Below are 25,649 nucleotides of genomic sequence, written 5' to 3' on the forward strand. Positions count from 1 at the left end.
AAATCTCGTACGGAATTTGCTGAGTCCATTCTCTAGATGGGATTGACCAAATGCTGAAAAGTTCTCGCACAAAAACCAAGAAATCACTCAGAACTGCTTGCAATTTATCTTTAAAAGTGTAGTCAGGATGAGAATGAGAATCCAAGTAATTTGATTATGTATGTTCATGGGGTATTTCATATTTCAGCAGTCCATTCGACCACTATTTGCTACTAAAAGAGTTCTTTATAAAAGAATAGAATATTGAGTTCATCTTCAATGTCATGTAAATGATCAAACATTGGTCGCATAAGGTACATAACTCATAAATTGTAACAAGATCATGTATCAAGCAAGTCCGTGAAAGCCCTCTGAGACGGCAGAACTCCATTTCTCAAGAAGCTCAAGACCGATGAGTCAAACCCCCAGTCACCTACCCATTGATCCATATGAGAGCCGTTCTTGAAATGGACTGCAAGGTGGTTTGCACGTGCTCCCCAGGTGGGTAGAGAGGAGTTACAGAATCCGCAACGACTGCGCACATCTTCTCCCGCATCGCGCCAGGTGTCGAGGTCTGCTACAGGAGGTTTGGTGCAGCCGTGAAACTTTCGCAAATGCTGCCACAGATAATCCTTGCGCCTGAATGATCGCTCTGCTACTGGCTTTTGGGAGCAGACGTAGAATTCATGCTGTTCCCAGTGATCATGACTGGGTGATAAAGTATCGCAATATCGGCACACAGATGGTTGGGGAATGGAAGGTTGAAGTTCATAGAGATCGGGTGTGCAGACCCAAGATTCGAGGGAGAGATGGACACTCTTCTCATGCCTACACCAGTCGTGTTTTTTTTTGAAGGATTGAACACAAAATGTACACTGGTATTGGTTTTCTTTTCCCACCTGTCGCTGCCGTTCTCGCCGTCGTATAGAACGTGATCCGCGAGCAGGTAAAGGAAACGGTAGTATTTGGTCCTGGGAGGAGTTATAACTCCATGCCGATGAGAGACTTGACGATGAAGCGTCTGAAAGTCTGCCTCCCAAGCTGGAGACAGAGGAAGCAAGATCCGAGGACGCCTCATCGAGAGAAGATGGATCCATCAGGGAGAGGTCAAGTAGGGACGGGTCAATACAATGGTCAGATTCCGAGGCGGAGGAGGAAATAGCCCTCTGGATGGCTGACTCTGGAGCTGGCTCATCTTCCGGTGGAGACATGCGCCATCGTTCAATGGGAGTCATTGAAGCCAATTTGCTAGTAGGCATAGGGGATCCAGCACGAAAGACCCGCGGCTTTGATAAACACTGAATCTTTTGCTTCTGACGCCGACGAGCATTGGCAAACCAAGTGGATATCCTCTTTTTGGTAAAGCCGGTTCGCTGTGATAGATGAGAGGATTCTTCTTCAGAAGGGTAGGGATATTCCTCGTGCTCGTGGAACCATTCCTTGAGAATTCTGGCACCCTTTCGCACAAAATGTTTGGGTTCTTTTCCCTTTGCCGGGGTCTCTATGTCGTTGTTAGGGTTTCCCTTTTCCTGCTTCACTTGGTCAGAACTTTCTTGATGGAGGCATGTAGTCCCTTACTGCATCTTCCGTGTGCTCAGGAACGCCATGGAGGTGACCCAACACAGGAGATAAGGTTTCAAACTCGGACGGGTGGCGCTTTTCTCCCTGGGCAAGACTGCACTCCCGAAATAGAGCAACGCAGCTTGAACATGATGTGACCGGATTCGGATTGGCAGGCGTGGTCCTTATTATGAGGCACTGCAGACGATGCTTCCGGCAGTAAGTACAGGGGACTGGAGGGTTATATGCGCCATCTAGCCATTGCGAGACATTACTTAATCCCCTCCGAGGCGTAGGTTGATTAATAGTGCCTGACAATAAGTGTGTATAATATAGGCCTTCTTGATTTGTTCTTTGTAATGCTTCAGCTGCATCCTCTCCATGAAGCTGAAGCACCTCTGGTGACTCAGCGTTGTCATAAGGTATCCAAAAAGGCCATCCTCCATCAGACGAGAGATTGAAGTTATTGAATGCATTCAAAGCAGACGACGGCTGACTATCATCGGGGCGAATTTCTGAATCATTGAGATGAGATATATGTAGTGACTCAGACTCTTGAATAGGTCCCCTTGGTGGAGAAGATTGTAGATAGTAGGGCGTTTCTAAGTGGTCCATATATCTGACCCTTGTGAAAGAGGCACTTAGCGGCGTATAAGATCGATAAAGGTAGATTGTTGGTCAATTCAAGGCCGAATTATCAGTACAGTATATTCTCAACATTCAGTTCTCGATAGCATTGCATAAGAAGATTTTTTCAGCCGTAATGGATTGTCATTAAAATTTGACTTCAAGCTGTTAGTGGTTGGTCCATCACGTGATATTTCACTTTGCTGCTCTGGGTCGCCTATTTTGCATCCTGTGGACAACCCCAACGCCTATCAAACTGTCCTGTACTTTTACCCGTCGTATAGCGAATAACAAGCTAAATTTTAGGCAAGGCGCGTCGAATGCTATAACAATACATGTAGCTGCTGTATCCCACCAAATGCCATGCATCTCTTTTACCTACTCTACGATTAATCTGAAATCGATTTTACAAATGCCATGATATTATCAGATCTAACAGCACCGCGCCTCAGGAACAAAACTCATGAATGAGCTCCGTATACACTTCCTCCATTTCGTTAAGGCTATTGACCTCGACCCATTCTTCCTTACTATGCAGGCCTGCACCGTCAGGACCGAACACGACTGCCGGGATTCCAGCTTCGCCCAGCAGGGCTGCATCACACCAAAAGGCGCCGCTCTGGACTGGAAGGTGACGTCCCAAAACAGTAGATGAGCATGCAACCATTCTCTTTACAAATGGGTCGTTAGGATCCAGTTTCTGTGCGGGCCGAGAAAGCGTTACACGAGGAGCGGTGTATCTGAAGCGCGGATCCTCCTGGGAAATACCTCTTAACATTGCATCGAGGTCGCTCAAGATTGATTCCTCAGATTGTGCGGAAACGGTGCGGAACTCGACTGTGATGGTGCATTTTGCGGGATAGGAGGAAGGTTCTTCGCCACCCCGTATCAATCCGCAATGTAAGGATGCCTGTCCTAGGGTCTCGTCAACAGGCAATTGTTGCTGGTATCGTTCCAGTGATTGCAGAAACCGCGCTGCAAGGAGGATAGCATCTTCTCCCTCGTCAGGTCTTGAGCCGTGTGCAGCGACTCCAAGAATATCCAACTCGACCCAGACAAAGCCTTTGTGCGCGATAAAAACTGTGCTCGAGGTCGGTTCCGGGATGATAGCGACATCTGCACGCCAACCTGCGTCCAGCAAATCCCGAGTCCCTTGGGAGGAATCTTCCTCGTCCGATACGGCGGCCAGGATCACGTCACCCTTAAGAACATGACCGGCTGCTTTTGTGGCCGACACAGCAGCTAAAGCAGCAGCTAACCCGCCCTTCATGTCCAAGCTACCTCTTCCCAAGATAACTTGCTTGCCATCTTTTTCGCCTAATGATCCTGAGAGGGGATCCCTTTCGTAGCTGGAGAGACTGACAGTGTCAACATGGCCATTGAACATCAAGGATTGGCCGCCTCCACTACCGCGGAGGACACCGACCACAGATGGTCGTCCGGTAACGGGTTCGATGCGGTGATATTCAATGTCACGATGGGCAAACCAGGCTTCGAGGTAATTGGAGATCTGGCCCTCCCCGGCCCCGTCGGCCATAGAGAGAGTAGGATTCGAGGAGTTGATACGGACGAGAGCTTGAGTCAAGCCGACACCGTCGTCCATCGATACATCCCAAGGAGTCATGTAATCTCGTGCGCCCTCTGTGCTGAGAAGAACCACGACAGAGTCTTTGTTGAGAAGCGAAGCGGCTTTGTCTGATTCAGCTAAATGCCATAGTGCTGCCAGTGATGCGCCTCCGCATGGTCCAGCAGCGACGGAGTGAGAAGAAAGATATTGAACTGCGCGGTGACTTTCGTATGATGACACTGTTATACAAGCGTCGGTCGATTGCTGCAGCTCAGGCCACCCAGTTGAGGAAACGGTTTCGCAATTCATCCCGTCCATTATCGTTGAGGAGCTTTGAACTGTCACTGACCGTCCAGCAGTCAGACTAGTATGCAAACACGGCGCAGAATCTGGCTCTACAGCAAGCACTGAGACGGGTGTTTCTCGAGATTTGCAGTATCTCACTACAGCTTGTGCCAGACTCCCGACACCGACAGGAGTAACCATAAGGCTGCTGGACAAGCCAAGAGAGCCAAGTTGCTCCTCGATCTCAAAGAACATTGTCGAATACCCCTCTACAATCCACGACGGGATATCAGTGTAGCCTTCTAATGGTGTATCTTGTATGAGAAGTGCTCCATCAGTTGCTCGCGTCGCCCTTGATGCTTCCTGTACGGCTTGATCGTAGTCTCCCTTGACAATGACCAGGGAAGCTCCTTCAGCTGCAATGAGACGCCGCGTACCTTCATCCATTGCATCGGGTACGAACACTTTTGCTGTAATGCCCAGGAGCCTTGCCATGAATGCAACTGCTCTTCCATGGTTGCCCTTCGTTGCGGCAATTAGGGTGATTGAGCGTTCCTTGGCTTTTACAGAGAGGTCATTCAAACTAGCTGTCAATGGAAGTTCGAGGTTGGATGCCAAAGCTCGATAACATCCCCAAGACGCTCCAAGAACCTTGAATGAGGGCAATCCAAAACGATTACTTTCATCTTTGACGAAAATGGCGCGGACGCCTAATTTTGCCGCAAGATCTGGTAAAGAAACGAGAGGGGACTGAGAGTATTTGGGAAGCGACCGATGGAATTGGTCGAGGCCCTCAATTGGTGAAAACTGGCAGCGCTGGCCCGCTGCTGTAGGGTTGAAATAGATTGGCCGACGTGAAGACATATTGCGCAGGAAGCAGAAAGCGCGTCTCGATATGAGTGTATCAGACTTTGTATGCAATTATGAATCAACTATGTCGGGGATGATAGACAAGCAAATACTATTTATATTACATATAGATATATATATATATATATATATATTGAATTCTGATATTCTAATCTCTGAGTCAAACGGTCGGGCAATAATTGAAGTACGTAATTGGAAGTATTCTGGACTGTTGTTGGCTGGGAAGAAGGGAAAAAAATTTGAACAGACGCCTTCCACGGACATAAGATGCGCCTTCTGACAACACATTTCTCTGGGGAGGATTATGGTCCCTGGCAGCGATATAACTATAACTAAGTTAGTTATAGCTGCCTACGGGTTCCAGTTTAGTTCAGCCGTTTAAGCGAAGAATTGGTATTAGTCTAACCGTCTAGTCATAGTACTGATACCAGACTAACGGAACTTTGATAAGCTCACCTGACATGACCCCAATGTTATCAGAAGGCGCTGTTGTGATGGTTGAATCTGTGGAGCTGACGATAAGGTGTGTTGCCATCAATTGTATTCGGTACGCTGCGAGCAGCGCTGATATATAAAGCAAAGTGGGTTCTTTCCAAGTTTTGCCGAAGCAGCCCTTGCCTTGCAATTACTGCCCTACGTATAGGAATTTGGACTTTCAATAGAGTAGTGCATCCTTAATTGTGGCATTATCCACAACATGCAAGCAGCGAAAGGCGGTACTCGCATTATGCACACCAACCCCACGAGACTTTTGTCAAAGATTTCGCGGCGTAATTTATCTGGGCTTAGAATCAACTCAGATAGGCTTTGGGAAACTCTGCATGAAACATGCAAATGGGGTGCAGCTCATCGATATGGCAAGTATGTACCTGACAGGTTTTTGATCGCAGTTTCGCATTTCAATCATAATCTGATACAGAAACAGGGGGCCTACGGAGACAGGAATGGCCCGCTTGACTCTCACAGATGAGGACGCACACGTTCGAAGGTGGTTGGCTGCCGAGGTCACGAAACTGGGATGCTCCCTTTCGATAGACCAGATGGGAAACATGTTTGCACGACAGTCAGGGAAGCTTAAATCATCTGCCCCAATGATTGCAATGGGAAGTCATCTTGACACACAGCCTCGAGGAGGTCGTTATGACGGAATCCTTGGAGTAATGGCCGCATTGGAAGTACTCCGAACGATGAAAGAAAATGGGTTCCAGACCATTCATGATATTGGGCTTGTAAATTGGACAAAGTATGTACACGGTAACTATCTTTGATTGCATATGGTTCTAGCTAACTTAATTCGTTACAGTGAGGAAGGAGCTCGATTCCCCAGATCAATGTGTTCTTCTGGCGTGTGGGCAGGTGTGATCCCAATTGAATCGGCCTGGAACCTGCATGATATCCATGACAGCAGCACAACTCTTCGATCAGAGCTTGAAAAACATGGGTTTCTGGGAAGCATGGCTTGCTCCAGTAATGCAGCGAATGGGACGTTACTCGGAGCGCATTTTGAACTGCACATCGAACAGGGTCCAATTTTACAAGATAGCAACAGATCTATTGGTGTCGTCAAGGGCGCCCAAGGATACAGATGGCTGACCTTTAGGGTCCTTGGACGAGATGCTCATACCGGAACCACGCCGCTCAGTGCTCGACAAGACCCTTTACTCGCTGCATCCAGAATGATTATTTCCTCTCACGAAATTGCCAAACGGTACGACGCATTGGCATCGACCGGTGTGCTTAAATTACCATCAAATGCCTCTACAAATACTGTCGCCTCGGAAGTCACATTTACTCTTGATATCCGGCACCCGCAGGATAGTGTTGTCCAATTTGTCCAGGAAGAGTGTTTGAAATCCTTTTCGGCCATTGCATCACAGGACGGACGGGGAGTAGCATTTGACTGGACATTGGACACCGACTCTCCCGCTGTCCAATTTGACAAGAACTGTATCAGTTCTATCGAGGCAGCTGCAGATGCACTGGTTGGCCCGGATAAGCGGATGTCAATGACAAGCGGTGCCGGACATGATAGTGTCTACACAAATAAACACTGTCCGACAGCTATGATCTTTGTCCCTTGTCGAGATGGGGTCAGTCATAACCCAACGGAGTATTGTAGTCCAGAAGATTGGTATGTTTTTCTAGCCATGTATGGTTGATAAACTCAGATTCTGATTTTTATATAGTACTCTGGGCACCCAAGCTTTGCTCGAAGCAGTAGTGCATTACGACCGACACCACATGGGGGCGACTTGAGCACAGGCCATAGGATGGTCTCAAGTTATTGCAGGCGCAGATTGACCCAGGAAAGGGTTATTATAGATGGAATTTCATTTTGAATAGAGCTTCAGGGCGGCTTTTAGCCTTTCACCCCGGAAAAGGCTCCGACTCGGAACTATCGATTGGAGACTTGGAGCCTTTAAAAAACTGAATTAGCTCGAAATTATTATCTGAGTATTATCTTAATTTATTTTGAAAAGTTGTAATAATTTACGACTGGGATTGAGAAAGTAATCTTATCAATATAATCAATTTTAATTAACTGATACGACATATAACCGCATGCCAAGACTTTGGAATACGAGGTTTTAGGTAATAACATCAACAGCCTGTCTTCGAATATTTCCCAGTCTTCTTGCTTTGCCTCCACAGAGAATATGTCGGCGCATCCGGATACCGCTCGTGGCCTGACGCTCTACAAGAGCACCAGCAGGTGTACAATATGTCAACACTAGATCCCTGTTCGTTACTGGTCCCACATGTGGCTCTCTCATTGCCAATTCTGCTTGGCCCCTCATCCCTGAACTGAATTACCAATGATCTCCACATTATTTAGACTCATCCGAGCCATGCCAAGACAGCATTAATTTCCATTCTATCCGCAGGCCGCAGGCATGGACCTCTGGCTTCCGTTTGCTTAAGAACCTGCTGCGATGTGACCTCCAATATACAAGACGTAATCCTATCAATTTAAACACGTCCCTGGCAGCTATGAAATCCACAGGGCTGATATGCTTCCTAGGTTCGGTGCTCCTGGGCGCTAGACTGGCCCTAACCATCGAATTAAACATTGATGATGACGGTACGTCGACTATCTCTCTCGATCGTGAACAGTCGACGTTGAAACGCCTATTCGCATCTTTCGAGGGGGAAAAATGTTTCGTTGCACAACGATATGGAAGCTGATCGAGACGTGGCAGAATCTATCAAGTCTGCGGCTTCAACTGTCGCATACGGTATGATGAAGTACTATACAGGCAATCACACCGGTGACGTCCCAGGAAACCTCCCAGCGCCATACTATTGGTGGGAGGCTGGTGCGGCCTTTGGCGCCATGATTGACTACTACTACTACACCGGCGACACCACTTACAACGATGTCACCACGCAGGCCATGTTGTGGCAGATGGGCCCGAACCACGATTACATGACCCAGAACCAAAGTAAGACGGAGGTATAGCATCTCGAGAAGATAGGTGCAATACAAGAATGACTTTTGCTGACGATTATGATGCATATAGGGCAACGATGACCAAGGTTTCTGGGCTATGTCGGCCATGGCGGCTGCTGAACATAAATTTCCAGACCCGCCAGATGGCCAGCCAGGCTGGCTTGCTCTTGCACAGGGCGTCTTCAACTCTCAAGCTGTGCGCTGGGACAATGAATCGTGCGATGGGGGCCTGCGGTGGCAGATATTTGTGTTCAACAATGGCTACAACTACAAGAACACTATTTCCAATGGCTGCTTCTTCAACCTTGCGGCGCGACTAGCCAGGTATACTGGCAACAATACGTACTCCGAATGGGCAGAGAAGGAGTGGGACTGGTCGTCCAAAGTTGGTCTAATCAGTAAGACCTATCAACTTTTTGATGGTACAGACTCCAGCATTGACTGCATCCATGTCGACATGATGCAATGGTCGTACAATGCTGGCGTCTATCTGCTTGGCGCTGCAGCCATGTACAACCTTGTATGTACAATGGGAACTTCACAATGGATGGCCAAACTGACTTGTGTGCAGACGGGCGAGGATCGGTGGAAGGAGCGTGTCGACGGCATTCTCAACGCCACGAATATCTTCTTTGCCGAAGATCCACCCAACGTAATGTATGAGGTTGCATGTGAGCCCAAGGGCACTTGCAACACAGATCAGCGGTCATTCAAGGCTTTTCTGTCGCGCTGGATGACTGCCACCACGAAGATGGCACCGTGGACATATGACTACGTTATGACACGGATCCGAGCATCTGCCCAGGCAGCAGCAGCACAGTGCAGTGGAGGTACTGATGGTGTCACATGCGGTTTGAAATGGACAGAGGGCTCAAAATGGGATGGCAGGTATGGTGTCGGCGAGCAGATGGCCGCCCTGGAGGTAATCCAATCATGCCTCGCCTCCAGGGTTGTCGGACCAGTAAACAGCACTGATGGTACAAGTAAGGGTGATCCATCTGCTGGCAGTGGTGATAACGGAGGCAACTATTCACCTACGGGAGAAAAGGATGATCCTGTGACTTCAGGAGACAAAGCTGGTGCTGCCTTGCTCACAACGGTTGTCCTGATCGGTGTCATTAGCTGTACGATCTGGATGGTCCTATAAGATTTTTTATTACATGTAGAATTGGATCGGAGTCTATAATTTAGGGATGATCTCATTTGAGTTCCTTTTGGTCTATGGGTTTATCAACCTTGAATGTTCTTAGCACATATATAGCGGGAAAGATATTTGGTTATTAAGGATATACTGAATGGTAATGTTACAGTAACGAAGTCTAAAAGATTAAGAGCAGAAAAAGACGAATTGAAAAGTGAAAATACTTGATAAGGCCGATCTCCATTGCTTTCGCACAGTGGCACAGGCGTAGTGGAGTATAAACTTATCTCGCGCGGGCGAAACTCGGACTGCTCGCAGTTTCCTCGTTCCAGCGCACTGGACCTTGAATCCACCACTCCACTATTGCCAACTAATGATTTTCTTGTCCCTAAATGAACCCTAAATTACAGCTCTAAACCTTAGATTTTAAATCTCATGCCACTTCATCTTTCATCCATCCACGCCAATGCGGACCAGCATCCCTCGCGTCTACGGTCTGACACTTTCGGAGACGAAATCTCTTGGCAAACCTCAGAAGTTCAGAACATGACCCAGGTTGCCAGCAAACCACCATAATATGTCACAGCGTCAACTTTGTGACTCATCGTTGCAGCGATGCAGCGATCGTGATCTTACCATTGCTGAACCCCAGAAAAAAAATCTATATTGTAGCAAAACCCTGTCATATTTATATAAATGCTCTGTAGTGTGTAGATGTATTTCTGGACTGCTGGGATTTAAGATGACAGACGGCATCGCTCAAAATAGAGCGAAAGAAGGAAAGAAAGACAGAAAGAAAGAAAGAAAGACGAAAAGAAACATGTCATTGAGTACATTTAGCGTAAGATAAGACTCAACAATGAACGCAGACGATGCGTGGTTTGCAGGCAGAGGCCAAATGACCGACGTCGGACGAGGAACCATGTGCGCCAGACGAAGTGGAAGCATTGAAGCAGTATCTCTGCGGTCAAACAAGAGCCGACGTGGCTGCAAAGCAAATCATGAACGTTGAACTTGACTGACTATCAAACACCTATCAAGGATGAAATCCGGCGAGTAGCAATTCTTCTTGAGAATGCCATTATAGAGCTCGAGGGACAGCAGCTCCGAACTCCTCCAACTGGTTGAAGCCGTCAAGAGCTTACCGGAGGATGAAATGAACGTTCCCCAAAAGCAGAGAGAGGAATACAGAAACTGGCCAGATTATCGAAAGCGGTTTTATTATTTCGATTTTGGGTGGAACGAAGCGGTCGAAAGTAAGTTATCAGAACTGTTGTATAAGTATCTAATGGATCTCTGACATGCTTTGTTTTGTAGGGTATGAGAACACGGGCGATGGGGACTTTGATGAAAGGCGCAAATATTGTCGCGACTCGCGAATGGGCAAGTGTAAATGCCTTTGAGGCATACGACAGTCTCCAGGCACAAGACCCAGAGAAATTTGTATTTAATACTTCTCTGATTTCTTCAGCCCTTGAGGTCCTGAGGATGAACCTTGGAAAAAAGGGTGGCCGGAAGATTATTTGCCCACGGAAGAGGACTATGATTTTTCCATCTTGGATGTATGTTATATTCGGGAGTCAGGACTTTTTTTTTTTTTTTTGAAAAGACACTAGCTAAAGATATTCTGGCACGAGAGGATACCGGCAGCTGCTCAATGGTTACTAATTGTCGGACATCGGACACATAAATCTATTAGTGATGAGAGATACTTTGGTCCGGGCCGAACAGATTTGTGGCCACAAGAAGAGCAACGCCTGAGCAAAGGCCGATGGCAGCTATGGATAGAGAGGCTAAGGTGGGTAGCACAGCAAGCTGTCCTGTATCCGGAAACAAGAGAAGATACAAGAAGATGCGCAGAGCTCATGAAACGACTTGACGCGAACGAGTTGAGGGAGATGAAACAGGGATAAATCTCGAATGGATAAAGCTTTGTCCTGTTATTGTACAATTAATGTATCTAGCCCATATAGGTCAAATACAGGACACGGTGCCCTTAATGCATAGCTAGTGGTTCGTCATCTTCATGAGATATTCCGAGCGACTTGCCCTTGATGGCAAAAATGGAGGCTAAGAGGCCGATGCCCGCAAGGCCAACGCAACACCATAAACCGGTACTATATTGCTTTATCAATCCGTGGCCCTTGTCGACATCAACCGCTTGAACAATTGCGGCAGCCAAGGCCAGAGCGACTCCAGAGCCGATTTGGTACGCAGTGTTGACCTATGTACCGCGAAAATCAATGATTAGTCAACCCTTCGAAATTTTTAAATAAATGTATGCAAAAAAAAAAAAAAAAAAAAAAAAAAAAGAAAAAAAAAAGAAATGCTTACCATTCCGCCACACAGGCTCTTCACATTCAAAGGCACACTGGCAAGCATAATACTCGTGACTGTGCAATATCCAATCGAAACGCCTATTACACTTATTACTGAGGACGGAAAGGTGTGTTTCCAGCTATATTGAAATCAGTAAGCTGTAGTCTATGGTAAGGTGAAGTGTAAGTATGATGTACGCACAAGTTGATGTCTCCTTCAGAGATGAGGCACCCTGGTATAGGCGCAATAACGCAGAGTAGCATTCCAACAATCATCAGCGTTTTCGCCTTGACCTTTTCAAGAACTTTACTCATAGACATGGACGTGATGAAACCAGCAGCGCCCATGGGCAAGAATCGAACAGCCGTATCTCCGGCTGAGAGCTCATTAACCTCCTGGGAGATTAAAACCAGGTAGTAAATGATTGCTTGGTAGCTGCCGTACATGACTAATAAACCGGTTAGCTGAGGTCTATCACATATAGTGTCGCTACCATACCAAAGCCAGAGACCCATAATCCCGCAAAATTTGGAATCTTCCAGAGAGATAGGGGCATAATTGGATTTCTGACTTTCTTCTCAATCAGAGTAAAGACTACAATCAAAACGACTGATCCAATTAGCAGAACAATAATAAATGCCTTGTTCCATCCGTATACGCCGCCGCTTGACAGGACAAACGAAAGAAGAATCAGTCCAGTTGTAGAGACGGCCGCTCCAAGAATATCAAGGCGTGGCTTCTCGACCCCTTCGAGGCGGTCCCGCGGAAGGATGAAGAATCCTGCAATAGCCAAGCCGCCGGTGATAACAACAGAGAGACGGAACAGGTATCTCCATCCGAGTGACGACGTCAAGAACCCTCCAAAGATGAGACCAGTGCAGAATCCAATGGCACCAGCTGCTCCATAGATTGAAAGTGCCCGTGTTCTCTCGTGCGTGACGAAGTAGGAGCTGATTATACCAATGGCAGACGGAACGGTCATGGCCGCTCCAATACCTTGAAGTGCTCTGAATATCGTGAGCTGAATATACGATGTCCCCAAGCTCGTGGCGATGGACCACACCGTAATCCAGAATAAGCCAGCACATAGCATATGCTTTCGACCATATCTGAAATGAGGTTAATTCCAAATATCATTCAGCCAAGAGAGGCAAAGAAGATTCTCGTATGATGTCACACACCTGTCGGAAAGAACTCCGGCTAAAAGCAAGAAGCCACCAAACGTTAGAGTATATGCCGAAATCATCCACTGTAGGTCCCCAGATTGCACATCCATTTCCTTTTGTATGGCCGGCAGAGAAATATTAACACCAGTCATGTAGACGTTGTCTAGCAGTTGTGAGCCACCTGTGATGATGAGAATTAGAATCCCTCTCCAGGATTTGATTGTTCCTATTTCGGGATATCTTGTAGAAGGTTGAATATCCCCCTCCGGAAATGGATTCTCTGAATCAGCATTTGGCGATGGCGGCCGTGTAGACGGATTGCTGCTAAACTCGACTGCCGCTGCCTGTGTTGCAGATGAAGGTCCAGTCCTGGCGGCTTCTGGTCTTTGAACATCTCTAAGCTCATAGGTCGACACATGATGATTTTTGCCGTCTTCGCGATGGCCACTTGAAAGAAATTAGCCGCTGGCATCTCGGGGAAAGATTCAGATGGTCCAAGTCTAACCTGATCGCTGAAGCATTTCGCGTTAGATTTTGCATGTCATCCAAGTCGCTACCAGCTTGAAATGACGTGCGTCTCCTTTGGCCAGAATATCCATCGCTGGCAGCTTCTGGCGGTCGCAAATGTGCGACCGCAGGTATGTGATGAGAGCCCATGACTGGAAGTTATCTTCGCAACCACAGATTATTTACAGGATTGATCTGAAGCTCCCGAGAGTTGACTTCCAAAGCTACTACAAGACTTTTTGGATTTGCGTCATACATGCAATCGGTGGCTCACCGCAAGCCCAGATCCGCAATTGTCTTGGCAGGCAATACACGTGAGCTAGATGTAATGATCGATTTCTGCAGGTGCAACGAAAAGGGAAATATTAATTTATAATTGAGAAATCTAAGCGGTGAAAAAGATCGATCATTGCGACGGCGTTAAATTTCTCCACGACGTTCAGCCGGGGTCTTGAAGATTCGGGCGTATCAAAGTTATCGCAACTCCCACGTCTGTGGGGTCGGTGCAACAATCCCCCGGCGCCGGCTTTTAACCGATCCCCTAGGATCGAATGGACAATTTATGCACAATCTAAATAACTATATGCCGACTTTGAAGACTCCTACTCTCTATCCAACAAACCAAGCTTCGCAAGATCAGGATCTTTTACTGTTAGATATTTCGATCCTCGAGCACAAATCACACTATAGGCATGACTTTATCCGGCACACCCAGCTTTGATCATTCTTCTTTTCTGAGTACACTTTACATTCCTACTTTGACCTCTACGATCATTTTGGAGGCCACTATATATCGAATAGAAATACAACACCCAGTCCAGCACGCCCGCAAATGACCCATGACTCAAACGCACGACAGCATGACATTGAGATGGGCACACGTAAAACAAAATGACAGAAAAATGTTGCGAGAGAAGTGAAAAAGAAAAACTATCCGGAGATGACGCACGGCTAGACGCTCCGAAAAGTGCATGCACATGATAGAGGATGTAAAATGATGCCGAGAGTATAGGTACAGGAGTTTGACGCGATTCTGTGGAAAGAGAGAAAAGCAGTGGAATAAGAAAGTGTGATAAGGAAGTGAATGAAAAAGATATTCATGTTCATGGTGTCTCTTAAAGGGTTGCACCTCCATCATCTCCTCGCCCCGGTGGAGGAGGAGCGCCTTCGCCGCCAGCGCCTTTCAGACCCGGTGGCATAAGGGATTCCGGTAGTTTCAAAGGGACATTTGGCAGGCTTGTGACCCTGTCCGGTAGTTTCTCTCCACGAAGAACTTTCTCCATTTCTTCTTTGTTGAGAGACTCGTACTCGACAAGGGCATTGGCTAATATGTCCAGCTCTTTTCTCTTGCTCGTCAAGAGGCGCGTTGCTCGATCTCTGCCTTCCTCGACCAGTCGTCGAACCTCTCGCTCAATCGTTTGCTTGGTCTCGGACGACAGCCGAGCATAGTCGGTATTGAGATCAACATTTCCGATGAGGTCAGACATGCCCATCTGAGTCACCATGGCATAAGCGATTTGCGTAGCCTTTTGAATGTCCTAATATCTGTCAGTTTCGTATTGCAATACACCTTAAGTTGGGATTGAACCTACCGATGCCGCTCCGCTTGTTACATTCTCCGGCCCGTAGACGAGTTCTTCGGCAACTTTTCCGCCCATGCAAATGTCAATGTGAGCGAGATACTCCCGCTTGACCATGGAAACTTTGTCGAGCTCGGGGAGCTGGAAGGTGATACCTAGCGCCTGACCACGAGGCATGATGGTAGCTTTATAAAGAGGGTCCGCGCCTGCAGTGAACATTGCAACCAATGCATGACCACCTTCATGGTATGCGGTCATGACCTTGTCCTTTTGTTGAATAACAGCGCTCCTCCTTTCGGCACCCATCAAAATCTTGTCCTTGGCCCATTCAAAATCCATCATGCCAACTTTCTTTGCCTTGTTGCGACTGGCATGAACTGCGGCTTGGTTGACGACATTCTCCAGTTCAGCGCCCGAGAAGCCAGGGGTTCCTCGAGCAATGACAGCGGCATCGACATCCGTTCCGATTTGAATATTCTTCATATGATGCTTCAGAATCTCAACGCGGCCACGAACATCCGGGAGCGGTACCACCACATTGCGATCAAATCGACCAGGGCGAGTAAGGGCCTTGTCGAGCAGCTGAGGAAAGTTGGTGGCAGCTAGGAAGATGACTCCAGAATTTTGCTCGAAGCCATCCAGGTCCGTGAGAAGTTGGTTCAAGGTCTGCTTGACATAGGCCGCGTCTCTTTCATTTCGCTTTCCACCAATCGCGTCAAGTTCGTCAATGAATACAATGGCTGGGGCTTTTGCGCGGGCGGCATTGAAAAGTTCTCGCACACGCTTTGCACCAACTCCAACGTAGACTTCATCGAACTCGGAACCAGACATGAAAAAGAAGGGGACACCAGCTTCTCCAGCTACCGCGCGAGCAAGGAGTGTTTTGCCTGTCCCTGGAGGGCCAACCAAAAGCACACCCTTGGGAAGCTTTCCACCGAGGCTAGAGAATTTTTCCGGCGCCTTCAAAAATTCGACAAGCTCCTGAAGCTCCTCCTTGGCCTCATCGCATCCGTGAACATCGCTGAAGCGAACGTTTTGATGCTCCGGTCGAGCCTCGTTTGTCTGGCTTCCTCCCACTTTCTTTAAGATTCCAGTGGTCTCGATAACGACGGTAGCAAGGACGAGGGAGAAGTATGCAACGAGAGCAAAATAGAGAAGAAATTTTGCCCATTTGAAGATTGTGCCTCCAATCGATTCCTCTACGACGACATATAATGGAGATTCCTTGGCACCGGTACCTTGGGCGCCTCTGTTTCGCGCAAGTGCAATGTTGCCGCCCCTGGACTGCGCAGCGACTGCATGACCAATGGCCTGGAGTTGATCAGTGCTGAGTGCCCCAGACGATCCATCTGCTCCTTTGTTGGAAATGATCGCCGCAGCTTTTTCTGACTGACCAACTTTCTCGAGAGCCCGGAGATATGTCGTTTCACAGGCAGGGTTGGTAGCATACCGGCCGGTCTGATACCTCTCTACAATGATGTCCGCCATGTTGGCACGTAATAGTGCCGTATAGAAGGCGTTCTGGGCAGTGGCGCTCTGGGGGTTGTTGTTTGCCGTTTGTTCCATGTGTGCGAGTAGGTTCCTGGAAGAGCTGCCAGCGGAGAATGATCGTTGATGTGGTATGCTCCAAGGAAAAGGTCTCATCATTGGTTTATTGAGACCAAAAGCGGAGATTGAGGAGTATGGACGAACGTTTCGAATGTTGTTTGTTAATCGCCAGGCCAGCGGGTTGGCTTTTTGGAGGGTGGATTGGTTGACTGTGGCGGTATGAGGTCAGCTGCAAGACAGACAAAGAGACGCTAATTCCCTTTTAACTCACATGCAAACCTATTTCCAACATCATGTTTTCCCCCAAAAATGGCTGGCGATGACTGAGCCCGCAAAGCGGCTAAGGGAGCATTGTTCAAACACTCCGGAAGGACAGGCTTTGTCGCTCTCAGAGCCTGTGCGCTTGAACTCAATTGCTTGGGCGAAGTTGCAGCTGACGTCGCACTTCCAGTCTGAAATCCATCTGACGACGGTGATCGAGTCCCGTTCATGTGCCGTCGATTCGCGGCGGTGGATGGGACTGGGGTATGCCGACTGCCAGCCTGCCAAGGTGTCAAGAGTGCAGAATGCATTAATGGCCATAGCTCCGTAGTAGCAGAAGCCACATTCTGATATGATAGTTAGGTCAAAAATCCATATAGTGCAGTCAAAAGAGGTGCGTCAGGAACAAAAAGCTAACCTGGAAACCTATGGGTGCTTGGAACGCCATGTTGGGAGCACGAGCGGGCGCTGAGGCCGCGCCACAAGAGAATGTGTTAGAGGGGTGGCCACTCTTTGGAATAAATCAAGTCATGAAGAACAACTTTGGAATATGGAAACGCAATCAAGCGTCGGACTTCCGGCGGAGAGGACAGTGAATGGTTAGACGGTTGGGCCGGATTGGTGTTTCGTTGATAATGATGATGAGGCAACTCCGAGGTTTCGAACCTCAAAAGCCGCGAAGGCGGTTCCGCCCGCCGATCCGCCGAGTTCGGAAGCCAGAACATACCACTGACGCAACAGGCAGGTCACGTGGACAAAAACTGATGACTAATTTCGATGGCCTCAAAAAAAGCCATACGAACATGTTCATCGGGGGACTCCATTTCCCAAAAATACGACAAATGCCTCAGAGTAATGAGCATTGATTTCTTTCTAATATAGCAGCTAAATGTGACAGGTACTGCGCTATGCACTAACGTGAAACACACATAATTGCACGCAAGCATGAACATGCGCCCGAAGTTGAAGTCGCCCAAAAGTGAAGAGTCGCTAGCAGAAAACCGCCTTTTGGAGTCTGCAAAAAAACCCATGTAATGTCAGTCACCTGCGCCCAGATGTAGCAGTTCGTACAGAAGAGGAAAATATAAGGCGACTGGCATGACATGAAAGATTCGACGTTTTCCGCTCGTTTTTTTTCTTTGGCCGCCAGAACAAAAAAGAATAGACCGTACCCAAAATGATATAGCTATAGCAATAAAACGCGAGTACAGCAGTCAGATAGCCACCCAACATGACATCATAAATTCGTATCAACAGCAAAGCAAAATGAGGGACATGCAATACTGCCACTCAATTTTTACTCGCCAAAAAAACGGCCATCAAGTCGTTAGGTGAGAATCGAAGCGAGATGCGTGGCGGTGGAGGCGCAAAAAGAAAAAGGACAAGAAATCATTAAAGTGTATGCATGCAGAGTGCCAAGAAGAATCGTCAAATGTCAAGGCAGAAGAGCTGAGCCGGATTGGCCGGAAAATTGGTTCCAAAAGGCCATTCGTTTTCCGATGGACAATATGCGGAGAAAGCCTAGAAAATCGAAGCTCGCTTGCTTGGCAGCGGGATCGAGTCGTCCTCCTCTTCTTTGATCCACCATTCTGAATTGTTTCGAGTGCTGAGGATTGAGCGTGGTTGCGCTGTGGGAGGCAAGCCAGGAGCAACTGCCATGGGCGGGTGATAAGGCATGGTGTCATACCACATTTGCGGTTGCTGGTGCTGCTGGACGCCATAGTCTTGGGGTGGGGGAATGCTCATTTGCGGCCCAGTTTGTTGGGGGCGCGATTGAATCAAATTCGAGGGCGCCTGAATTCCATGATAGTGGGGTGGCATATTTGCATCTTGCACATAATAATTGACTTCGGGCATATTATTCTGAACATGAACGTAGTACATGCCGTGGGGATGCACTTGTTCACTGGTCGCAGACGATCCCGAAGACAGAGCACCGGGGCTGCTTTGCACCATATGGGCGCCGTTGGCCGGGCTCTGAGAGAGATCCGGCCCATGCTCTGATGACGCTCGTAGGACCTGGGCGGCAGCAAGGAGATGATGCGGCGTCGCATGCATTGGCACTTCCAACTCTGAGCCAGCAGCCGCATACTGATGCTGGGGAGGATGCTGAAATTCTCGACCGACTGAGCCTTGCTGCTCATAGAGAGGTGACTGGGGAATTTGGGAATAGCCCGGCGGGATAAGGCGGGTGTTGTCTTGCGCTGGTGCCAAATGTGCGGGAAGGCTGAAAGCTCCAGAGCCCATTCCTGCCGGGAGATGCGTCGACTGAGAGACAAAGTTTGCCGAATTAGATCGTCCAAAAGAAGGCCGCGTTTGAGCATGACGCATAGTTCTACTTTCAAGCGTCGAGGGTTCGGGAGATGATTGGGGCGTCGGTAGCGATTCAGTTGATTCGGAAACCTCGCCGTCCGACATTTCGGTCGACGCAGCCGCTTCGTGAGTACGGGCGTGTTTGGTCAGGGTTGTCTTTCGACAGAAGCTTTTGAGGGGCTATTAGAAAGGCAAAGCCAACATGGGGCGGTGTCAACGTACCTCTTGTCGCAGTCCGCATAGGGGCAGCGGTAGGGCCTTTTGCCAGTATGGATACGGCGATGCCTCGCAAGGCTCGACGACTAGGTATGAAAGTTCGAGTCAGGGCACGGATAAATGAAAAAGAACGGCGTTCATGTTATGTGGGTTCCTACATCGGAGAAAGCTTTGCCGCAGTCGGGATACAGGCACTGATGAGGCTTCTCGCCGGTATGCGTCCTGATATGGACGGTTAACGCACTTCTTTGGATGAAGCTCTTTCGACATTGGTCAATGTGGCAGGTAAAGGGCCTCTCGTTGGTGTGAATGCGATGATGCCTCTGCAGGTCAGACTTTCGATTGAATTGCTAATAAAAAGCAAATTACCACTCGTCAGTGCCTCTGAGATTCTTGCTAGAAAAAAAGATTCGGCTTATCTTCCAAGTTTTTTTTTCTGGTAAACTAACCTTGCCGCATCCCGGTTCTGGGCAATTGAATCGTGGTGCCGGTCTGGACGATACGGTGCGGTCTTCAATAATCTCCATAATGTCCATGACGGCAAATTCGACACGATCTTGAGCAAAGCAGCGGGTTGGTGTAAATGTGCGGGGCCTATTAGAGGGAAAGGCGATCAGGGGATGGTGATGGGCGTGCTTTCAATCTCAGGGGGCTATGCAGTAGCGCGTTTTTAATGATAGATCTCAAAGGATGATATCCTGTAACGAATTGGAAGGGGCGAAGATGTAATGCACAACAACTCCTTGGCATGAATGCTTGGCTGCAAAGCAATGCAGAACAACGAGATGCAGAACACGACTTTCGCAAGACACAGTATGGCCACCAGAGGAAAACACCACCGGTTGAAGAGCAAGGAAAAGGAAAGCGGTCGGCGACAGAAGGCGAAGCAGAGATTCGCCAAGAGCGAGCGCTTTAGGCAAAAATAAGAATCGTATATGGGAGCGAATTCGAATTCGAATTGGTTCCTCCCGATCCGGTAAATCGGGACGGGGATATCTTGTAAATAGAGGCACGCAAAGTTGTACACGCCGGTTCTCGTCCAAAAATGCGAGGCTTGCGACAGCCAGGCACGAGGGTGGCCGTATGTTTATCCACAGCACCGGCACGCAAGAAAACTGATAAGAGACGAGGGAAAAGACGTCTTCCTTCTGGGCAGAGGGCTACCGGTTTGCCTCAAAATAACGTTACCAGTGAACGATCAACTTGCCACCACCGATGGGGCAAAAACAAAGGAAAGTAAAAGAGGTGTAAAGGAGGAGAGATGGAGAAGATGGAGGTTGAAAGAGGAGAAAGGTGAGGGACAAGGAAAGGCGGGCGGGTAGGACAGCGAAGCCCCCCGGTAAAAGTATAAATTCACAGGGACAGTGGGACAAGGATGGTTTTAAAAAGGCGATGCTGAAAGGGTCGGATCAGAAAGTACCAAGGTAGAGTACGAAGTACTGTAGTAAGTAAGAAAACGAAGAGAGAGAAAGAAAAGAGTGGAGAGCGAGCGAGGGAGAGCAGGGAAATGGGGGATGCAGGATCGCCAGGCTATGTAGAAGCGGCGCGATCGACGGCCGGGGGAAGTGGTGGTAGTGGTGGAGATGGTGTTTGATTTGTTACAGGGAGGGGCCAAAAAAAAACCAACGGCGGCTGGGGGGGGAGGGAGGAGGGGTGGTGGTGAAATAGAGGGATTCTGCAGAACCTCCGAACGGGCAAAGAACGTGGAGAGAGCAGATGCTCTCGGTCAAACACATCAGCAGCCCCTTGACTCGCGACGAGCTGATCGGTGGCTTGATTTTAGCCCAATCATCCGAAATCCCTTACTACACACAACACGACCAATCGAAAAAAAGGAACCCGAAAGGCTGAAGCGAAGCTTCGAGCCAGGAGATGCTAGATGCAAGCTGTGTGTGTCAACAGTCAAGGTGAGGCGACATGGAGAGAGAATCAACAAGAGAGAACACTTTGGAAAACTTGTGCGAATCATGAGAGCGACCAGTATTGTCGTCAAGAAAGAGTCATTGTAGTGTGTTAACTATTACTTGACCGTAAGGAAACAGAACACCATAGAAATGGGTGGGTGGACTACTAGACGACAGGTAACAGCTTCTTCTACAGCGATACTCCAACAAAGTTCAGCGTAGTTGAGTGTGTGGTGTGGTGTGTGCATGTGTGCGCGCCTGCATGAGAGAAGTGTGTACCTCTGTAGGCGTCCAATAATGGCGTGCCCTCTTCGTAGCTTGAGCTCTGGAGAGCAGCGAGCGAGTAAATTCTTTCCTCTCGTCCTCTCTCACTCACTCTCTCTCTCTCTCTTTTTCTCTTGTTGAGAGACGAAGCTGGGGCAGCAAGGTCGTGCAGCTTCTCATACGGCAGTTTCCAGTGAGGCGCACAGGGTCTGGGGGGGTGGGTGGGGGTGGTGGAGGTGGAGGTGGTTTTGCAGCTTTTGAAATGGAAAAGAAAAAAAAAGGATGGCATCTCCCAGGTAGGTGGGGTCTGTAACGCCACGTCGAATTACTTTCCACCTACCTATACCTAGCAAGAGCTCAACCGGTAGCGGTACGCTGCCGCTCGCCGGATGGCGGGCGGTGGGGAAAAGGCACAGGGCAAAGGCCAAAGGGAAAGGTGAGACGAGAGCAGCAGCAGCAGCAGCAGCAGGAAGAAGCAGCAGGAAAGGAGCCGCAGCGATCATGAACCCACTGGGGTCGTCCAAGGTGCTGGCACGCTACCGTCGCTCTTCCCCAGCGACACAAACAAGTCATGGTACTTCAGACGCGGTTCGACCCGCCGTCGCCGTACTACCGTGCCGTACAATACAGCATTTGGCACCCAAAAGCGAACCCAAGCGGGCGATGTGATGCAGCTGCAGGCGAAGAGGAAATGAAAAAACGCAGGGTTGAGGGGCCTTGGCCAGGGTGTGTCACTTTAGCACGTCAATTTAGAGTCTGGTCAGGTCTAAGTTAGTTGATCCGTGTCGTGTAGCCCTGGGGGTCCCAAAGCCAGAGAGAGACCCGACCTTCCCTCCATTGGCTGCGTCCTTGCGAGCTTACCAACACACCGGGGCGAGGCGGTCAGCGAAAGCCCTTTTTCCCATACGTACCGGAGTAGGTAACTTAGTAATAACAAGACGGTCATGATTCCTCTACTAGTAATTATTGTAATAATACTCGATGGTATGAAAATAATAAAACTAGCCAACTACTAGGTCGGTAGCGATAATAATATAAGGAAACGTCAACGCGGGAAGTTAAAACACCCAATTCAGCCAACTCCCCCATTTCCCTGCCAAACACTAAACCGAAACACGACCCCGTCCCATCTTTTTCAGCCATAATAACAATATCTCGGAGGTCGAGCGATTAAAAAGAGGGCACCATCGAACCAATGTTGGAATGGGGCATTCAGAAACCCGGAGGCGCCCTAGCTAACCGTATGCAGCGCCTTTGACGAGACGAGAGAGCGACGTTAGTCGACTTTGATCGTAATATCACAAATTTTAATTCATTGCTTGGTCGGCCATCTATCTCCTCGCGAAAGGAATGGGTGTGTTTTGCTCAAGGCCTTTTCTGCGTCCGCCACACGTCCCAGATGGCGTTCGTTTTTTCGCACTTTTGTGAGCCAAGGGATATCAGCTAGACTCTGTATCGAAATACGAAGCTATGCATGAGCACCAGGTAATAACCAAACGCTCCCATAACGAGACCTCTGCACGAAGGGAAAGGATTGAACTGGTCATGTACCGTACAGCCCTCTCATACGGCCAGATTCACCTTTCAACGATATTTGCCTTGTCCGATCCATTTCTGTGCATAATTTAAGATGACATTTATCCTCACGATAAAAATGAAAAATAAAAATAAAAATAAAAATAACAAAAATATTTCTAAAATTTCAAAGAAGAGACTCTAGTTCAATATCAACATCAACAAGTTCCAAAGTTTCCCACATATACTCCTTCGAGCGTCAAAAGGAAAAAGGAAGCCATGTTGCATAAGCAAAAACAATCAAAGGGCCACCTCCCTGATGTAACTCTACGATGAATTCTTCTTCCTACCTACTTACTTACCCCTGCTAGAGAGCTCCCCTTGCTCCTTCAGTTTTCGCTTGAACAGGTCGCTGATCGGCAATCCCCACAACGCCGATCGACCGCCGCTGGTTAAACGACGATGCGAGGTGCAGATAACGAGGCTCCCATCGTTCTTGAACTAAATTGATTCCCCGTTTTGGCAATTCGTTCGAGCTTACGCCTCCGAACTGGCCCTGAAGCCCTTTAGCGCGGTACTTTATCGCCGCGCGGCAGTAATACTTGCTGACACGGCTTGACAGTACCCCGGAGTGCAGGGTGGAAGGATATCAAATAGCCCAGCAACGTGGTGCTTACGTCTTATCAGCATGCCGAGAAGCCGCCGAAACCTCCATGCTTTCAGACGATGGGAGCGGTGAATCCCTGTCCACAGGGGAGGAAACAAACAAAGGCGGATCCTCACCAAGATACTAGTAAAGGAGGTTCACCATGCAAGCTCACCTTCAAGCTCGATGAGATGGAGTGAGATGGGCTATGATGGGTGTAGCGTGAGCCCAGACAGCCCAGCCCCGATTTCATCCTTGACATGTCGCCCTTACCAGCGCTAAGGAGGAACGGGTCGAAGCAATCCTCAATCACTGCCCTGGGGCCGAGCGAGTAGCGAGAGGCTCATGTGGCAGGAGCGTGGTGGTGATCACGATGACAAAAGAGTTGGCACAACAAACGAATGAGAGCGCCGCTTGATCGGTGGACCGAGGGACCTTGATCTAGGCGACTGCCTTTCTAATCACATTCCAGCTTTTGCTGTGCCATGTTTTTTTCCGTCCTCGATTGCCCTACCTCTGTAGTTGCACCCCTTTGCAAGCCTAACAGCAATGCAGTTAGGACAAGAAGCGCGATTTCAAATGAGAAGGGAACAAGTCCCAGCTGCGCTGTACCGGTCCGGGTACATGACCTACATACGCCTTGCCACTCCCCATCACACATGGAGATGCAGTAGGCGGGAGAGAAGCGGACAGAGCATCACTGTGCCGCTAGCTGGGACGTATAGTTAATTATCAGGACTGGGCAGACCAGGGTGAGTTGCTTTCGTTTGAAAATTTAACTCGCTGCCAGGAACACGACAGCGCTTTGAACTTCAAAGCTTGACATTGAACCGTGGAACCAGTATCGCGGGTACGTTCGGCAACGCGGGCGACCACATTTTCGCGGGGAATGGAAGAAGGCGGAAAGGCCATAAATGTTAAAAGACGCCAGAACAAAAGCACGCCCATGCCGAGCAACCGATTCGTCAATTGGAGCCAGCCTTTCAGAGCCATGAGGGAGCAGGGGACCTCACATGCAGTGTCATGCTCTACTTGCCTGCATGCGAAGCGACGGTTTGAGAGAGGGAGAGAACATCTTTGGCTATCCCTTTGGTGGTCCAACCTTCCGAGAAACCTCGAGTGTAAAGTGTGGCAAATACGGCCAAGCTCAATAAGATACCAAACTCATCGATCGTAAATTTCTCATCGACCGAGTGACTACCTACGGTATGTATAACTTACTATCGCTGCACTATAGGTGGCTTTTCGCTGCAGCCAAGTTTCAAGTGTTGGAGCGACCATGGGTAGGGACACCATGAAGGCGCTCGACTTAAAATTGCTCTAAAACCAGCTGACTGAGCCGCTAGATGTAAACGAGTTGCGCAATCAATGAACCTTCGTGATGGGTAGACCCCTTGGCAGTCTAAATAAGTCCAGGGACGGCGCAAGTTACCGTTTGGGTTGAGACGACATTCAAGTACTAACTATACCTTGGATAGCTACCTACCTTACCCAAGGTCAGTCACTGAGCAGGGTACTGCTGTGCCGTAACCTGTGGCAGTGACGATAATCAACACAATCCATCTAGGTCAATTGGCACACTTTGGGTCAGCCCACCAGATGGATCAAAGCAGGAAAAAAAAAAAAAAATAAAGCCTGTCATCACTTCTCAGCAGCGTGGTTGGCATTTGTCCTTGGTTGGAGATGGCACTGGGTATTCTTCTGCCAACCAAAATAACCAAGGGCGAGATGACCCAGTAGTTAGGACTCACGTATGTCATCAATGGGGTTTTAGTTGGAAAGCCCCGCAAGATTAGTGTTGGATCGCTTGAGATTTCCTCCTCTACTACCTGTAGCGCATTGCTTTGCCCAATCACTACCGTTTACATCTTCAACGTGCATGATTGGCGTCCTGCAGTGCATTACGACCACAAACAGAATATACTTACTC

The 25,649-nt window shown here is 48.6% G+C and overlaps 9 protein-coding genes across 9 annotated transcripts; 2 read left to right on the forward strand and 7 right to left on the reverse strand.

Annotated features, from left to right (window-relative positions):
• Nucleotides 1-168: 168 nt before the first annotated feature.
• On the reverse strand, nucleotides 169-2,293 carry L228DRAFT_217203 (hypothetical protein). The gene is made up of 2 exons (XM_018330145.1): nucleotides 1,558-2,293; nucleotides 169-1,511 (listed from the first exon to the last, which is right to left on the reverse strand). The coding sequence occupies exons 1-2, from the start codon at nucleotides 2,152-2,154 to the stop codon at nucleotides 321-323; spliced, it is 1,788 nt and encodes a 595-aa protein (XP_018190378.1). The 5' UTR covers nucleotides 2,155-2,293; the 3' UTR covers nucleotides 169-320.
• Nucleotides 2,294-2,466: 173 nt separating this feature from the next.
• On the reverse strand, nucleotides 2,467-4,974 carry L228DRAFT_243549 (threonine dehydratase). The gene has a single exon (XM_018331714.1). It carries the CDS (start codon nucleotides 4,880-4,882, stop codon nucleotides 2,615-2,617), a length of 2,268 nt encoding a protein of 755 aa, XP_018190379.1. The 5' UTR covers nucleotides 4,883-4,974; the 3' UTR covers nucleotides 2,467-2,614.
• A 480-nt stretch (nucleotides 4,975-5,454) lies between these two features.
• L228DRAFT_243550 (beta-alanine synthase) lies at nucleotides 5,455-7,314 on the forward strand. The gene is made up of 3 exons (XM_018331715.1): nucleotides 5,455-5,749; nucleotides 5,814-6,131; nucleotides 6,192-7,314. Exons 1-3 carry the CDS (start codon nucleotides 5,586-5,588, stop codon nucleotides 7,045-7,047), a joined length of 1,338 nt encoding a protein of 445 aa, XP_018190380.1. The 5' UTR covers nucleotides 5,455-5,585; the 3' UTR covers nucleotides 7,048-7,314.
• A 749-nt stretch (nucleotides 7,315-8,063) lies between these two features.
• Nucleotides 8,064-9,486, forward strand: L228DRAFT_265339 (glycoside hydrolase family 76 protein; the record flags this gene model as incomplete). The annotated part of the gene is made up of 3 exons (XM_018334682.1): nucleotides 8,064-8,342; nucleotides 8,410-8,859; nucleotides 8,911-9,486. The coding sequence occupies 3 exons, from the start codon at nucleotides 8,064-8,066 to the stop codon at nucleotides 9,484-9,486; spliced, it is 1,305 nt and encodes a 434-aa protein (XP_018190381.1).
• A 1,584-nt stretch (nucleotides 9,487-11,070) lies between these two features.
• L228DRAFT_258340 (major facilitator superfamily transporter) lies at nucleotides 11,071-13,851 on the reverse strand. The gene is made up of 6 exons (XM_018334076.1): nucleotides 13,471-13,851; nucleotides 12,981-13,412; nucleotides 12,298-12,908; nucleotides 12,001-12,247; nucleotides 11,815-11,938; nucleotides 11,071-11,704 (listed from the first exon to the last, which is right to left on the reverse strand). Exons 1-6 carry the CDS (start codon nucleotides 13,620-13,622, stop codon nucleotides 11,477-11,479), a joined length of 1,794 nt encoding a protein of 597 aa, XP_018190382.1. The 5' UTR covers nucleotides 13,623-13,851; the 3' UTR covers nucleotides 11,071-11,476.
• A 736-nt stretch (nucleotides 13,852-14,587) lies between these two features.
• On the reverse strand, nucleotides 14,588-17,309 carry L228DRAFT_235995 (cell division protease ftsH; the record flags this gene model as incomplete). The annotated part of the gene is made up of 4 exons (XM_018330780.1): nucleotides 14,588-15,010; nucleotides 15,065-16,809; nucleotides 16,872-17,208; nucleotides 17,280-17,309. 4 exons carry the CDS (start codon nucleotides 17,307-17,309, stop codon nucleotides 14,588-14,590), a joined length of 2,535 nt encoding a protein of 844 aa, XP_018190383.1.
• A 929-nt stretch (nucleotides 17,310-18,238) lies between these two features.
• Nucleotides 18,239-19,517, reverse strand: L228DRAFT_56665 (hypothetical protein). The gene has a single exon (XM_018336708.1). The coding sequence runs from the start codon at nucleotides 19,277-19,279 to the stop codon at nucleotides 18,383-18,385; it is 897 nt and encodes a 298-aa protein (XP_018190384.1). The 5' UTR covers nucleotides 19,280-19,517; the 3' UTR covers nucleotides 18,239-18,382.
• L228DRAFT_207719 (hypothetical protein) lies at nucleotides 19,321-19,740 on the reverse strand (the record flags this gene model as incomplete). Its single annotated transcript, XM_018329734.1, has 2 exons — nucleotides 19,321-19,476; nucleotides 19,549-19,740. Coding segments are annotated over 2 exons (348 nt in total), but the record flags the coding sequence as incomplete, so codon positions are not given.
• A 4,642-nt stretch (nucleotides 19,741-24,382) lies between these two features.
• Nucleotides 24,383-24,862, reverse strand: L228DRAFT_243558 (hypothetical protein). The gene has a single exon (XM_018331716.1). It carries the CDS (start codon nucleotides 24,710-24,712, stop codon nucleotides 24,452-24,454), a length of 261 nt encoding a protein of 86 aa, XP_018190386.1. The 5' UTR covers nucleotides 24,713-24,862; the 3' UTR covers nucleotides 24,383-24,451.
• Between the last annotated feature and the right edge of the window lie 787 nt (nucleotides 24,863-25,649).

This window comes from Xylona heveae (genome assembly GCF_001619985.1).
Source record: "Xylona heveae TC161 unplaced genomic scaffold L228scaffold_2, whole genome shotgun sequence".
Taxonomy (NCBI): Eukaryota; Fungi; Ascomycota; class Xylonomycetes; order Xylonales; family Xylonaceae; genus Xylona; species Xylona heveae.